Source organism: Neopelma chrysocephalum, unplaced genomic scaffold, assembly GCF_003984885.1.
Source record: "Neopelma chrysocephalum unplaced genomic scaffold, ASM398488v2 Primary Assembly neopelma1_97222, whole genome shotgun sequence".
NCBI lineage: Eukaryota > Metazoa > Chordata > Aves > Passeriformes > Pipridae > Neopelma > Neopelma chrysocephalum.
Genome location: NW_020925863.1, coordinates 600,532 through 615,403, shown reverse-complemented (window position 1 = coordinate 615,403; position 14,872 = coordinate 600,532). Strand labels below are relative to the sequence as shown.

Here is a 14,872-nt window from a genome sequence, read left to right as displayed (position 1 = left end):
GTGTAAAATCTTTCAACTCATATAGGACATATATGCTTCATTTAATGAACTACTATTTCCTTATATGTTGTACAAAAAGCTTCATTGTATGCCTTCATTTTTCTATTAGACAGCTATCTTGATTATTTCTCTCACTGTCAGGAAAAGAATCTATTTCAAAAGGCAATTAAAAATATTGCTCCATGGAGCCCACATTTTTGCAACTACAAAAAAGTCATTCATGCACTACAAAAGATACCTCTAGAGCTCTGTGCAGGGCAGTGGGATTATGAATGAAGAACAGATAGATTGTAAGAGAAGTCTTTGAAACTAGAGAATAGAAACCTAAGCAAGCAGGCTAGCCGAGAAGGCACTGACACAGAGGGAATAACTGGAAGAACAGTACTGCAAAGTAGTGGTATAAAAGAAAAGAAGTGGATCATGTTAGCTATACAACACTATGGATAATATAAGCTAGCACTGAAGTGCTCACAGCTAGTTTCTGAAATCTTGGCATTGAAGGCCCCAAACTGCTTTACTTGAAAGGGAAAAAAGCCAGGAAATAGATAAAATGCTGTAACAGTTACTGAAACACCAGTGAAAACGATCTGTTTGCAAGTGTATGGATAGCCTGGAAATACATCCGGACGCACATTCTGAAAGAACAGTCAAGTTGCAGTGAAATAAACAACTTTCGTAATTGCATCTGTTATTTTAATCTTGATATTTACAGGAGTAAGTCAGAGTTTTGCCACTCTTCAGACTTTTCATCATTTTTTTGCACAGAAGTGCCTCAGGGCCTAAACTGAACTTTGAAGAAAGGCAGCTACTTCCTCCAAAACGTATTGGATGTACTTCATAAGTTTGTCTGAAAGAAATAACTGCATGATTTCTAGTTATATATGATTAAAGATAAATCAACGTGAGCAGCAGACATCTCTGCATGATGCAGAAAGCAGCAGAGCTCAGAGACAGTCGCTGTCTCCCAGGCAGGACTGGAAGTCACAGCCCCAGCAGCCACCTCAAAAGGCCTGTCTGATCCGAGCAGGGCACAAATACACAGCCCAGCTCTGTCTAAGCCATTACACTCCTGTAACACACGTGCTCTTGCTAGGCTTTCAAAGGAACTCACAGCCACAAAGAGCTGAACTCACACTAGCCAGCCTTGCCCAGCACATCACGCCTTCCTGCAGCGCCTCTCGTTACTTTGCTGGCCTGGGTTGCAGCTCTGCAGCCACCCCCATGCTGTGCTCTCACGCCCATGGCTCTCACCCCCAGCACTGACAGCACAGTGGCAACAGCACCTAAAGGAAGGGCAGTGACAATGGCAAGACTCAGGGCAAGTCTGCACTGCACAGGACAACGTAGAAACACTCGAGCCAACTAAAGGTGGTGGTTGACTGAGCACGAAGAGAAGTCAAGCCATGACAGCAGAGAATTCACTGTGGGTTAATTTGTTCTGCCTTCCTGGTGGGCCAGATGTATGCTTATGAATATTAACTCTTAAAACTAGATCAAGAATGTAAACAGAGGACAGAACATTTTCATGGCCTGCTGTTCTCCTTTCCTTGCTCCCAACATGGTACAGTGTATACCATGAGGCAGCTGCACAGCAAAAGAAAACAGAATAATTTTTAGGCACTATATACAATGCATTCGCAATTTCACTGTGGAAACTGCTACTTGTTTGATGCATACACACACTCCCAGGTTGGCAGGCAGTTCTTCAGATAGGTCATGGGAGTCAGAAAAACAGAGCTTGATTCCTGATAGTAGATAAACTTAGAAAAGTCATTTCATCCTGTTTCCTCCCCCCACTTCTGCCTTATCTCATTATGTAGTGTTTCTAACACTCTTGCTGTCGATTTGTTCTTCAGAACCTAAATATATAAACATAAGTTCACCATATTGAAACTAAAGGAAGTGGTTCCAAATACCATGCCACCAAGAGCTGGATTTTCTTTAGAACTGGTCTCTGCATGGCAGTTTTTTATTGGTAAAAGATTCTTAGTATATGAATACAGAGGTGTGAGTGAATACAAAATGACTAGAAAATGTCTTTTCCATACTATGTAAGAAAGACCCATTAGTCCAGATCCAATGTCTCTTGCCCTGTCTGCATCAACAGATATACCTATACCACATTAACAACCCAGCCATCTGCTTGTTATATTTGTGCAGGTCTAGGCAAATGGATGAAGAAAATCACATGTTTAGTCCAGAAACCACGTAGCTCAGCTAGAGTGCTGCTGAGCTCCAATGAACTTGTGTCCTGCCCATGGCTTAGGTATGACACCATAATGAAACTAAACAGCTTCCAGTTTAGAAGTTGCTTGTGTCTGGTCAGCCCAGGAAGCAAAAGGAACTGCTGCCATCTGTGCGTGCACAAACTCTGTCACAGTTGATTGTGAATAAAGTTTTGGAACAGTGCAAGATGTGTAAAGCAGGCAATTTGTTCCAAATGATTAAGAGGTCCCTGAGTGCAGGACTCTGGGGTTTGTATTTCAAAAACCCCTAAATGCACCACTACAACAAAAAAGAACAGTCCTAAACAGAACCTGCAGTGGGGCATCCGTAAGAGGACAATATAAGAGGTGGTGCTCTAAAGTTTTCATTTCCTTCTATCTTAATATACATCCTCCTGCTAGAGCAATTGCCCTTATCCTTTATACTGCACATAAAATGGACCTGTATTACTAAGTTCCTCTTCTTAAAAATTAGGTCTGCCAGACTCTTTCCAAGGGTATAGACAAATCTTTGAGAAAGATTTTCACAGAAAATCAAGGCCATAGGATGAGCTATGCTGATGTCTGTGCAAAGAAAACATAACACTTCCAACTGGAAACCTCCACAGCTGTTGGGCATGGAGACTGCACAGCCAGATTTCACTTGTATGCTGGATTTGGTCGGGGTACAGTTAATTTTCTTCACATTATCTAGCATGGGGCTGTTTTGGATTTGTGATGAAAAACAGGGTTAATAATCCAGGGAAGTTTTCTGTATTGCTGAGCAGCACTTACACATTCAATGCCTTTTCTGCTTCTCACACCACCCCACAAGCGAGGAGGGTGCACAACGATCTGGGAGAGGAAAGAGGTGGGACAGGTGACCCCAACTGACCAAAGTACCATACCATATGACATCATACTCAGTATACAGAGCCAGGGAAAGAAAGAAAGAGGAAGTGGGGACATTTGGAGTGATGGCTTTTGACTTCCCAAGTAACCATTACGATGATGAACCCTGCCTTCCTGGAGATGGCTGAACACCTGCCTGCCAGGGGAGGCAGGGAATTAATTTCTTCATTTTCTTCCCCTATTAAATGGTCTTTAACTCAACCCATGAATTTTCTCACTTTTACCCTTCTGATTCTCTCTTCCCTCCCACTGGGGCAGGGGAGTGAGCAAGAGGCTGTGTGGGGTTTAGTTGCCAGCCGGGGCCAAACAACAACAGCCCTCTTTGGCCCCCAATATGGGTCTCAAAGGCTTTGAGATAATGATAGATTTGATTGGAATATGTTAGATGGAATTTATAGCCATTATTGCTGTTTGGCTGCTTTGGGCAGGCTCTTATGCTTGCCCTGGGCTCAACTGTATGAGAGTCTGAGCTCATTAGTGGCTGCTTTTTGCTTTCACTGCTTGTTGTGCTGCTGATCACCTCACTCTGCTCTTCCCAGGAACATTCTGATGTGATGCACAGGGACTGGTAGATGGCTGGAGCATGGCTGCTGTTTGTGCTGCTGCACTGGTCGTGCTGGAACTCCAGTGTGAACTCGAGTTGAAGGGACTTCAACTTGTGGATGAGTCCGTGTGGGAGCAGGACATCCTGAAGCTTCTGAGGGCCATGAATAAGTCCACGTACCAGAGCAGGTACATCTCAAAGCATTCGTGGCTATAAGTGTGCCACAGGAGGTCCATCTCTGAAGGCACTGTGGCCCAAGGATTTGCCCATGCTGTGGCAGACACACCTTGAAGCACGCTGTGCGTGAGGTCACCCTGAGAGCACCTCAAACCATGTGGCCATGGATAAGCCCACAACAGAGCAGGAACATCCCTGGAGGTGCTGCAGCCAGGGCTAAGACCGTGTTGGGCACATTTACTTCTGAAGAGAGGGTGGCTGTGGGTAAGGTCACACTGGAGCAGATCTATCTCTGAAAGCACTGTGGCCCTTGGATTGGGCCATGGTAGAACAGGTGCCCCCCCAAGGAAGCTGTGGTTGTGGATAAATCCATGCAACAACAGCTGTCGCCCTGAAGAGACTGTGGATCATAGACAGGGCTACACGTGGAGCAGGTACAATCCTAAGGGACGGTTTACAGATAAGTTGAAGCTGGAGCGAGGGCAAGGGGAGGAATTCATTGCAATGTTAAATCTGGTAGGCAGTGGGGTAGAGATTTTAATAGAAATACACTTAAATTATTGTAACCCTTGATTTGAGTTGCATATAATAGGAATTAAATATATATATAATACAGACATATATATAAAATATATATAATATATATCAAATATATGTAATATAAGAGGAACCACCCAAATCAGTGGAGGAGAATCCTTACAAGAAGCAGAGCAAGCACAGCAGGGACCAGACCAGAACTGGCTTTGGCACCTAATAATCATGCAACAAACCACCTCTCCTGTCCTGAGTGACCACCACAACATGGAGCCCAAAGTCATGGACTAAATGGACTCAATGGACATGTTGTGGACATTTTATGAACATTTTGCAGGGGTGGTCGATAGACTAAGTGAATAATATCTGTGTATTATATCAAAGGGTGGGAAGTCATGTGGTTGTTAATGTGGTTGTACTGGATAGTGTGGGACATAAATGGTACAGAATAAAGAAGAAATCTCTGCATTACCAACACTGTTTTGAGCGCAAATCCAAACCAAAGTCCCATAGTAGCTACTATGACGAAAATTAATGCTATCCCAGACAAAAGCAGTACAGTCTGACTGCTGGAGCTTGGTACTTTTAACTTGGAAAATAAAAAAGTCACACGCAAAACTATCAAGCAATTATTTAGTTTCCTGGCATAAAGGAAGTGGCTCAGGAGTTGGGTGAAGGCTTTTGAAAGCTGTCAAATTGCTAACACTTTTGTGGAGGAGGGTGGGAACCTGAAATAATGATCTAATGGAAAAAGTGTTTGTCCAGCAAGCATTTCTTTTTTCTGAATGGAAACAAAAGTGTTTTTCAAGCTTTTGTTGGTTTGGGTTGGGGGTTTTTCGTTTAATTTTTTTTGCTTTTGGATTTTTTGGGGGGAGAGGTTATTGGCATTGGTCATTTCTCGGGTTGTCGGGGTTTTTTTAATTGGATTGGCTAAGGGTTTTTTTGTTGTTTTGGGGTTTTTTTGCATAAACAGGCATTGATGAATTGTATCGGGTATGTTAGGATAACTTTTTCAGTTGGGAAGTCAGCCTAGATACTATAAAGTATGATATTATCAAGTTTACACTAAAGATTTTAAGAACTACACATCTGGCAACTAAAGATTTTAGTAAAGCTAGCTATTTCATGTAGACAGAAAGACTAACAGTGCACAAAACAATGATTAATTTAATGGGATGTTTCAGCAATGCAAATGTTTACAAGGACAGATTGAACTCCAAGTTTGGTGTTTATTAGTACCATATATTGGTATGTATAGGTACATCCAGAAATAGCACTACACAGTTGGATACTTAGTTTTTATTTGAGGGATTTACACAGTGAAAAGGCCTTTGTGCAGGCTATAACTTAATTTGTTTGGTTTGGTTTAATGTAGTTTGATGCTCTTAAAAGTGGCTTGGTGATTACAAGAAATAAGAGATGTTTTATAGGATGTCTGAGCTTGGGGAGGAAGTTGGACAACCTTAAAATTTCCCCTGCTAAGTTTTCAAAATCACTAGGTACAATAAGCCCTTGAAAAATAATTATAGTAATAACAAAAGAAGTCCTGATGCCCACCCAACACTTACAATCAAGTGCCTGAAAAGTGATTGCCATAAAACCAAAGCCTACGCCACTGTTTCAAAATGCTGCTCCCCCATTAACAAACCCCTCCTTAGGAGACTGCCCAGTGTCCCACAGGTACAAGGCAAAGTAATCCGCACAGCAAATATGAAGTACAATCGTTCAGTCACTCTGACAGCAGAAGCAATCTCTGTGCCAAACTACATGGTAAAAACAAGGTCTGTGATGTTGAGTACTTGATACTACCACGGGAGACTTAATTGCTTCAAGTGTAGAAGAGAGGAGTTAAAACTTAGCATTTCTTTGAGGCTCTTCTGTTTAGTAAATGTAGAGAGGAACTGGCTCTAGTTAGACTACTGTGTGTGGACAGAAAAAATAACTATTACTTGAAATAAAATACTATTACCTGTCTATCCACCTTCCTGCCCTCTCTGTTAGCTGACATGTTGACTGACTGCGAAGGTGGCAGAGAGAGCAGACAGTAACCTGCCTTTTCTGGAGAAAAGGGAGCAGCAGGAAGTCTCAGAAAGACTTATAAAATGGAAAGTAGGACAGCAGATAAAAAAAAAAGACAGGAAAAGAAAGAGATTTTGTTCTTTTCCTCTACAGTTCAGCATTCACTTGTTTTCTTATAATATCCAGTAGCTATCAACTAGATTTATTCAGTGCTGCCTCTCTTCAGAGACTTTGAAGGACAAGAGAGCTAATGCTCAGGCTTCAAATGCCCTTCTTAGCTGGTTATCAACTAAAGGCAGATCATTTTGTTGCTTACATCAGTATAAACCTGGAGTTACTATAGTGACATGAGGATAGAATCATGCATAAATTCAATGTATATGAAAAGAGATTTCAGCCCTGCATACAACTTACTACCATTTCAGAAAATATATTTCAAACCACTTTTTAGGGTCAACATTACCCTAGAGAAAAGCCTTTGTGTCTGCCATCAACCATCCCCAATTACATCACTAGCTAAACTGATGGAAGGTACATATACGTAAGAATGCTGCATTTTCTTCAGAAGAAAATATTTTCTTAAACATAGATAAGTTTTTGTCTTTATATGAAGTATTACCTCACGATTAATTGCTTTTCTTGCTACTAATATTATCTGTCGCATCTATCATGTTTTGCAAGATCATCCTCTTGGGCTCTGTCTTTCTCTCATAAAAGTAAAAAAGTCAAGCGACAAATTCACCCACAATGGGGAAATTAAACATTCTGAAGACTCTTTAAGGTGCAGTTTTTATAAAATAAATAAATAAATAAATGATGTCTATTTTAAAAAATAAGCAATTTACCAATTGTAGAGATTAATTTACAACATTTAGATTTTTTTTTTACTAACCCCATTGCAGTTAAAAAAAAATCAAAATTTGAGGAACTATAAGTAGATTCTGAGATCAGGGAGTGGCTAACACTGATGGGAAGATTTTTTTCTTGAAAGATTTAAGCACAGAAAACAAAGTACTGCATCATGAGATGAAGCCAAAGAAAGACTGTAATGAACAGGTTCACGTAAGAGATCTAAATGTACTCTTTTTCAAATACAGCTACAAGTTGGGGGCTTTTTTTTAAATGGTGCACATAACTCTCACATATGACCACGCGGAAGACATTTTAGCCTAGCACATTATGCATTAACCTTCCTGATCTAGGTTCTGATACCATTGCATACAATTGTATTCTAATTTCTGAACCAAGATATTATTTCTCCACTTTGCAAAGTTTTCCATTGGTTTTACATCTACAGAGGATACTCAGGGTTCAAAAGGAGAGAAAGAAATATCAGTTGCTACCTACCTTTGAGAAAAGCATCCTGTCTCAGAAGTGCAACACCAAATGCTAAGAGTTTAAGCCACAAAAACATGGTTATTTCTGGAAATCAGGCGTATCCTTATGAAACAGCATGTGTCTCTTTCTGCAAAGCAAAATAAATGTTATCTGTCCGCAAAAGAATTTCTCCGCAAAACTTGAACCAAAGAGGAGAATAAGTAGGCACATACATTGCCTGCTTATCTGTGAAGGAGTTGCTTCCTTCTCTTACCCCAAACTAACCACCCGCAAACTCGCTGTGCAGTTTAGTGATGTCAGAGACAATTACTTCTTCAAAAAAACTTCTTTCAGTTTCCAGGAAGTCAAAAGGGTTTTTCTTAAGTTCCTGCAGTAATACTCAGCTTCCTTAATTCAAATTAAATAGATTGTTTTCAGCTATTTCTTCCTTTCTACTGAGGAGCTACACAAGACTTAACTTTTCAAAGGACTGGATTCAACAAAGTCATACTTTCTCTTCATATTCACTTTTCTATTGCATACATTCACTGAGTTCCTTCTGTGTTATGGATGCTTCTTGAGATTTCTGTTGAGAGAAGGAGAAACTCAAACCATCAGGAAACAGAACATTTAAACTGACAACAAGGCCTTCATAAAAAGATGCATCTTCAAGTGAAGTAACTGATAATTAAATGAAAATCCTTTAAGAATGGGATTGGACTAGATCATCTCCAGAGGTCCTTCCAACCTTAACTATTTTCTGATTCTATGGGATATACTTCTGAATCTTTCTACAAGGATGACATTTTAGGTATGACAGTAATATACAATAAATGGATAGGGACAGTGTAATTCTGTTTTCTGTAATGTTCAGTACCTAATTAGGTAGCTCAATGCATTCTTTGCCATGATAGTGCCAGAGGATTGTTGTCCTTCTCATGGAGGTCATGCAAGGTACACCAGCAACATTTTCCCTCACTGGATGCACTGAGGTAGTTCTCATCAACTTGATAACAAATGCCCATTCTATAGTAGATTACAAAAGGAATTAATGTTAGGATTGCTTGTCTTTTTGAAGGTTTCAAAGGTTTTAAAAGAAACAGCAGAACCCTGTCATGAGGCAGAAAATGGAACAGAATTCTTTTGTGCTGCCTCTTCATAAGTCCTCCAGAGACTTTCTAAGCATCACACAGGAAAAAGTTGCACAAATTCAAATAATAATTCACAAATTACATTAGCAAACTGAACTCCTCATAAGATTAAACCCGTTTTCTACAACTTTGAGTCAAGTCTTACAATGCAGGCCAAAATCTTAGCTTCCATTAAGCAGCACTTCTCTGTACAAACTCACTGCAATAATAATTATGCTGTAAATGTGTTCAGAACAAAACTGGTATAATGATATCACTCTGATACTCCAGAAACTTTAATTTTGATAAACAATAACTTCATCATCCTAGAGTTGTCACAAATTAAATTTGGACTATAGCCATACATTGTCTGCAGCACTGACATCTTAGTCCCTTTTATCCTACCCAAAACCAGGATAACAGCGTGGCTGAAGTGTGTTATCTGATGAATAGAGTGCATGACATCCTCTGGAGAATTTCTCATAAAGGTTCTCAAAAATAACCAAGGTCCATTCCCACCTGATCTTCCCCAGCGGTTTTATACAACCTCCACTGAACTCTTCAAGCTTTTCTTGTGCCCCCAAGACAAATTCCTGCACAGCGAACCTTTTCTGGTTGTGTGGTATTTCTATTAGAACATATGAAGTCTGTTCCCAAACATAAACTGCAGTCTTCTTCCAAAGGTTAAACACAAAATCCTCCTTTGGAGGGAATGGGAGAGGATTAATTTATTCTACCTGCACATTAAACAATGGGTTATTAAAATAAATCCTCTCTCAGGACAGAGCCTTCATTTTTCGTTGGCCAAATGATTATGTCAGTACATAACTAGAGCAGTTACTTCCCCTGTGCTGGAAAGAATCAAAGCCAGAAATATCAATTTGTATTAATAAGGATTTCTAAAATGACATTAAAAATGTGCAGATGCTCAAGCTACCCATCTCTTTGGAAGTCTCTCTCTTTTGTAAGTTATGAAAAGAGCCACAATATCCTCCAAACAAACAAACAACAAAACTGTGTACTCTATCCTTACAACAGATTTCTGAAACAGATGATTTAAGGAGAGAGAAAAATCAAATTATTCCATGGAAAGATGCAATGAAAGTTCATCTTGGGGTTTTTTTGTGTTGATTTACACATGATTTGGATGTCCCAGATAGGAATATTAATTGATGACTAAGGAGATGATGATAAAGGTATCATCAATGCTTATTCCAAATTCTCTTTCTCTCCCACTTCTGAGTCAGTCCTAGGGCTATTCAATCACCCCCCTGGGTAACCCAGAGTGGGGGGTCTGGTTCTCTCACTCTTAATGAGACCACAGCACTGGAGCAAGCAGCTGTGAACCTCAAAACACTACACATGCCCATCTTCCTGCACAACCTCTCTTAACACATCAGAAAAAAATGCTGTAGTTACTCAGTGACTGATGTTAGACAGTGCAAAAGCTCTGCCCAGAACCCAAACAATCTTAGAGCTTGCTGAGAGACACCAAGATCTCTAATAACCTCCACAGTCACTGCCAACTTGCTTTCTACCAGGAGGTGTTTCTGTAACTCTGTTTTGTGAGTTGTGCTGAACAAAGGCATGAGATTACAGAGTGCACTGGGCATGGTGTGATCTTCAGATATGACTACACAAAGCATTTCACTTTTTTGCTTCTGAAGGCTTAGTGATGGTTCTGCCTGGCCGTCCTATCACACTATGTAGGCAACAGCAAAGCCAGGAAAAATTCAGCTGCACATGCCTGATTCTGTGGTTAAGCACGTTTCCTTTCCCACAGTATTTCATCAACTTTTGAACAAAACCAAAAGGACAACCTTGGATGTACCTGCTCATGCAGAAGCTCACAGGGAATGAAGTCACCAATAAAGGTAACTACACAAGTGGGAAACCTGCAAAAAGGGGCCACATTATTTCCAGTGCATCTAAGAAAGAGGAAGGATGAGCAGTAACTGAAGACTAAAAAGGTACCCATGTAGGCCTGATAAATATAAGCACTTCTCCATAGTTCCCTGTTCTACAATAGCTTTACTAGTGGGCAGTTCAGGGCATATGGCATCTTGCTCTTTTCAGCACAGACTCTGGCCTTATTTCCTCCCTCCAGGTAACAGTGACTCTGTGTGACAGAGAGAGAGGAAGGGAACAAGCATGCATGCATGACACTTCTGCCCCAGAATGCAGCTTGAAAATGCCTTACTATTCTTTGGGAAGAAGCCAAGGAGCTGGTTCCTATTCCAATGGAGGGTAGAGGAAAGCAGAGAACAGCCATAAAACCCACCACTATTTACCCTAGAGGCAGGGAGAGCATGAACTCTTCATCCATGTAAGACTATTTTGACACTTCCCTTTTCCACCCCACAAAAGCGCTCCCCAAACCAGTCCCTATCTCTGCCTGGTACCACAGGACCAGGAGGAAACAGACTGGAAAGATGAAAGGAAGGCAAGAGTAGCAATAACCAGGGTATGAACAGCATTTTCATACAGCCACAAGCCAAAAAAATTTTTGTCTCAGGTTGAATTATCGCAGGTTGCCCCTAAAGATTGGCCCACCCTGCATCTGTCATCAGGTATCAAATAACAGCCACACTCACCCTGCACAGTAACACCTACAAGGCCTGTGCCACCCAAAAGTGATCATTTCTGGTGCTCACTGTGTTCAGTGCATAGGAACTGTGACTGAAGGATGCCAGAGTAACCCCACTCTCTTTGTTCTCTCTCCTTACAACTTCATGCAGCTCGGTTTAACCTTGTGTTCATTTCCCTAAGAGTTTAGCCTGAACGCTGGGGCATTCATCTTCCTCACACAACACAGCTTCCGAGCCCAGATTATCAAAGTCAGTATGGTGTCACACTGGCATTCATCACAGAGGATTTTAATTGGGTTGCATTTGTTTGTTTGAGGGTTTACTGGGGAGGAGGGTGAGGGTTAATTAAGGCAATGGTGTTCTCCACTAGTACCTAAATCTAATGCTGTTTTGTGTTCATGTGTTTACAAAATGTAGTATGAATTAGTTTTCTCAAGAAATGCATTCTTGAGAACCCACCTGTGTTTTCTTTTTCTTCAGAGGCCTTGAAAGAGTAAAGTACAAAGCAATAAAAATAAAATAAAAATTAAATTCTCTGCAGACTCCACACATCACTTGGATTTAAAGCATACCTTACTCGGATTTAAAGTTATGCAGACTTTCTTTGCTTCGTATAATTTCCCTTGCATTGAAGTCATCTCATATGGCTCAGCTCAGTTACACTGATATTCTGCATATCAGAATTAAGCAATTCCATAGAAACCGAAGGCACACACCTTTGCAAACACTAATAGACACAGGATAAATTCATCCCAAGGACAACTCTGTTTAAATCCAGGGGTGTTACCTGCATAATGCATTTCATCCAGCAAAATTAATTTGACAGTGTTACTGTGAAAATGTTGTTTCTTGCTAGAGAATATATGTTATAATACTCTTAATTTTTCATTGAATATTTGCTAAGGAGTCGATTTTGTACATACTTTTTCAAGCTTGTTTGCAATTGCCAAGAACTATTTCCTGAAGAAAGAAAACATTTTTACTTAATATGTCGTATTGGATCAAATTATTTTAAGGTCAAGAGTAAACAATACAGCTCTTTGTGCAAGCATACTGCTGTGCTGCTACCAACCCTCAGGCAACGATGATTTGACATCTTCACTTCATATGGTGCCTGCATGATCTGTGCTGTACCTGCTCAGGACAGAGAACGTATTCTGGTATCCCTGAGGCACTATCCACAATCTGGCCCAAAATGAGCAATAAGTCTATGTTAAGCTCTCAGAAGTGCCAGGCACTTACTTCTTGCTTACACATAAAATTGTTCCAGGATAACACTGTGATATTTCTTGAACAGCTCTTTTTAACATGTCAGTTTAGAATTTGCCACCCATAAACAGTGGCAGCATACCTATAAGCACCGACTCAGGTTTGTGCTGAACATCCTGGTTTTGAATGAGTGTTGGACACTGAGAACAGCTCAGGATTTAGCTTTGTATATGGTGTTCAGATATTGCACAGTGAACAAGTTCATCTCCCATTATGAATCATCCAATAAATATTTTTACCCATGATGTCTTGTCTTTGTGTTCTTCCGTCACCCAGTTTGAAGGGGAAAAGGAAAAGGAAGGACAACATTTATTTGAATATTTACTACCCATGGACCACTCCTTGTTGAACTCTCATTCAGAAGAGCTCTTCAACACTGGCAGATTTTTCCTTCTCTTAGTCTGATTCTTCTTTATTCCTACAGTTTCATTTCTCCTAGTACTAACTTCTTAGAATCTCATAGACACTCATATGACTGTGTCTCAGCAAATGAACAACCACAGCTCTAAAAAGCAGTGAGCTGAATGCCAGGCAGGGAGCTGTGCTCTGTGCAATCACACAAACTCAGAGTATCACCACAGCTGGAGGGACTAAACAAGCTCCCTCTGTGCAGGGTCTCCCCTATTACCTTCACCAAATCTACCCCGCCTTCAGCAAAACTTGCTTGCTGCTTGCTTCTTATGAGCCAAATCTGTGTCTGCTAGATAATTTTCCCAAATTATAAGCAAACTTATACACTATTATATGACACTCTGCAGTAAATGCTGTCTTACCTGCACCATATGGAAAATCATGGTTGTGCCATGTTTGCAGGAGGCCTGAGAGAACATGAGTCAAAGCAATAGTAACACCTGCAAACCCAAAAGAGCCCACACAGAAAAAGAAGAAAATGCTTACAGAACAATCCTTCCCAAAGTATTTCCATTCTGGTTTCAAAATAGCACTCACATACTTCACTGTAATTCACTGGACATTCCCTTATCTCTTGAACATTGTTTCCTGTGTGCTCCGTAGAAAACTTAAAGACATGCCTGTTTATTCTGAAGCTAGTGCTTGAAATAACCAAACAGGGTAGGTTTTCCTTTTTTAATCTTTTTTTAAAGCTCAAATTTATCTGAGGCAATCCAGAATCGGTGTCAGGGTAGGCTACTGAACCTGTGTTTTGGGCTATCTTTCTACAATAGGATACTTCTGAGCTAGCTGGTGGTTAGTCTGTGTTGTAAATGAGCAAACCAGCTTGTTTTCTGTGAGTTCTCTGTCCATTTCTCTGTTTTTCCCAAGTAGGTATCTTCTGTGATATTAACTTCTGTATTCTTTGCTTCTAGCCTTGTATCCTGCTTCCCACCTAGGATGCCAGATTCATTGTCATACACTATTAGCTGTGGTCTGCAAGTCCTCCCAGTGTTTTATTATCTGTCAGATTACAGGCTTATATCCAAGAGTATTTGTGTTCATTTTTCTAATAAAACACAGGATGACTTTATACCGAATGTTTTTCTAACATCTCAGCTATGTTTGTTTTTTAGATGGAAATGTAGTCCCACAGCTGATTGTAGTTATTATTATGGTACAGAAGCACAAAAATGCCTCTGAGCAAGGTATTTATAAACATAAACCACAAATATTTACCTAGAAGGCTGGTCTGCTTACAGTGACGCTGTCGGTCATCTTCTGATAGCCCATCTCTTACCCTTCTTCACATTTTGACATGATTTTTCTCTCTGGGGCTGTCCAAATGGGTTAGATAGATATCTCCAAAGATAAACATGTGGCAGGCATTACTTCTTCCTCAGTGGCTTGTCAAGAAACTACTGCTATACAGCTAAAAGAGTCTAGAAGATTTCTATAATCGAAACTCATAATAACCATCTTTGAATTTGAAACAGTTAGGAAACCAAACTGATCCCATAGATTTACCTTGCGCATCAGGGTTTATGTCACATAAAACTCCCTTAGTTTCCATGCCTCTAAGCCATTCAATTTATATGTTTCACACACACACTGTAAGTTATCTTAAAATGTGGCAAGTTCATAATGTTGATACTCAGAAAAAAACCCCAGTCTGTCTAAAGATACACTGACTGTCTTTGTTTATTCTCACACTATAAAAACAAGAAAATATTTAGCACAGGGAGTAAATTCAAAGCTTCTTTAAAGAAAAAGAGTCATCAAAACTAG

At 40.2% G+C, this 14,872-nt stretch overlaps 1 protein-coding gene across 5 annotated transcripts in view; it reads right to left on the bottom strand.

Annotated features, from left to right (window-relative positions):
- The window catches only part of PTPRC (protein tyrosine phosphatase, receptor type C), a 60,506-nt gene extending 52,482 nt beyond the window's left edge, over window positions 1–8,024 (bottom strand). For 4 of the 5 annotated variants that reach the window (XM_027671873.1, XM_027671875.1, XM_027671876.1 and 1 more), the window contains exons 1-2: window positions 7,941–8,024; window positions 7,738–7,855 (exon numbers count right to left, since the gene is read on the bottom strand). In XM_027671873.1, the coding sequence (XP_027527674.1) occupies window positions 7,738–7,804 (67 nt within the window). In that variant the 5' untranslated portion in view covers window positions 7,805–7,855; window positions 7,941–8,024. The remainder of the gene's footprint in view (window positions 1–7,737; window positions 7,856–7,940) is intronic. The other variant, XM_027671878.1, reaches the window with a different exon arrangement.
- Window positions 8,025–14,872: the final 6,848 nt, after the last annotated feature.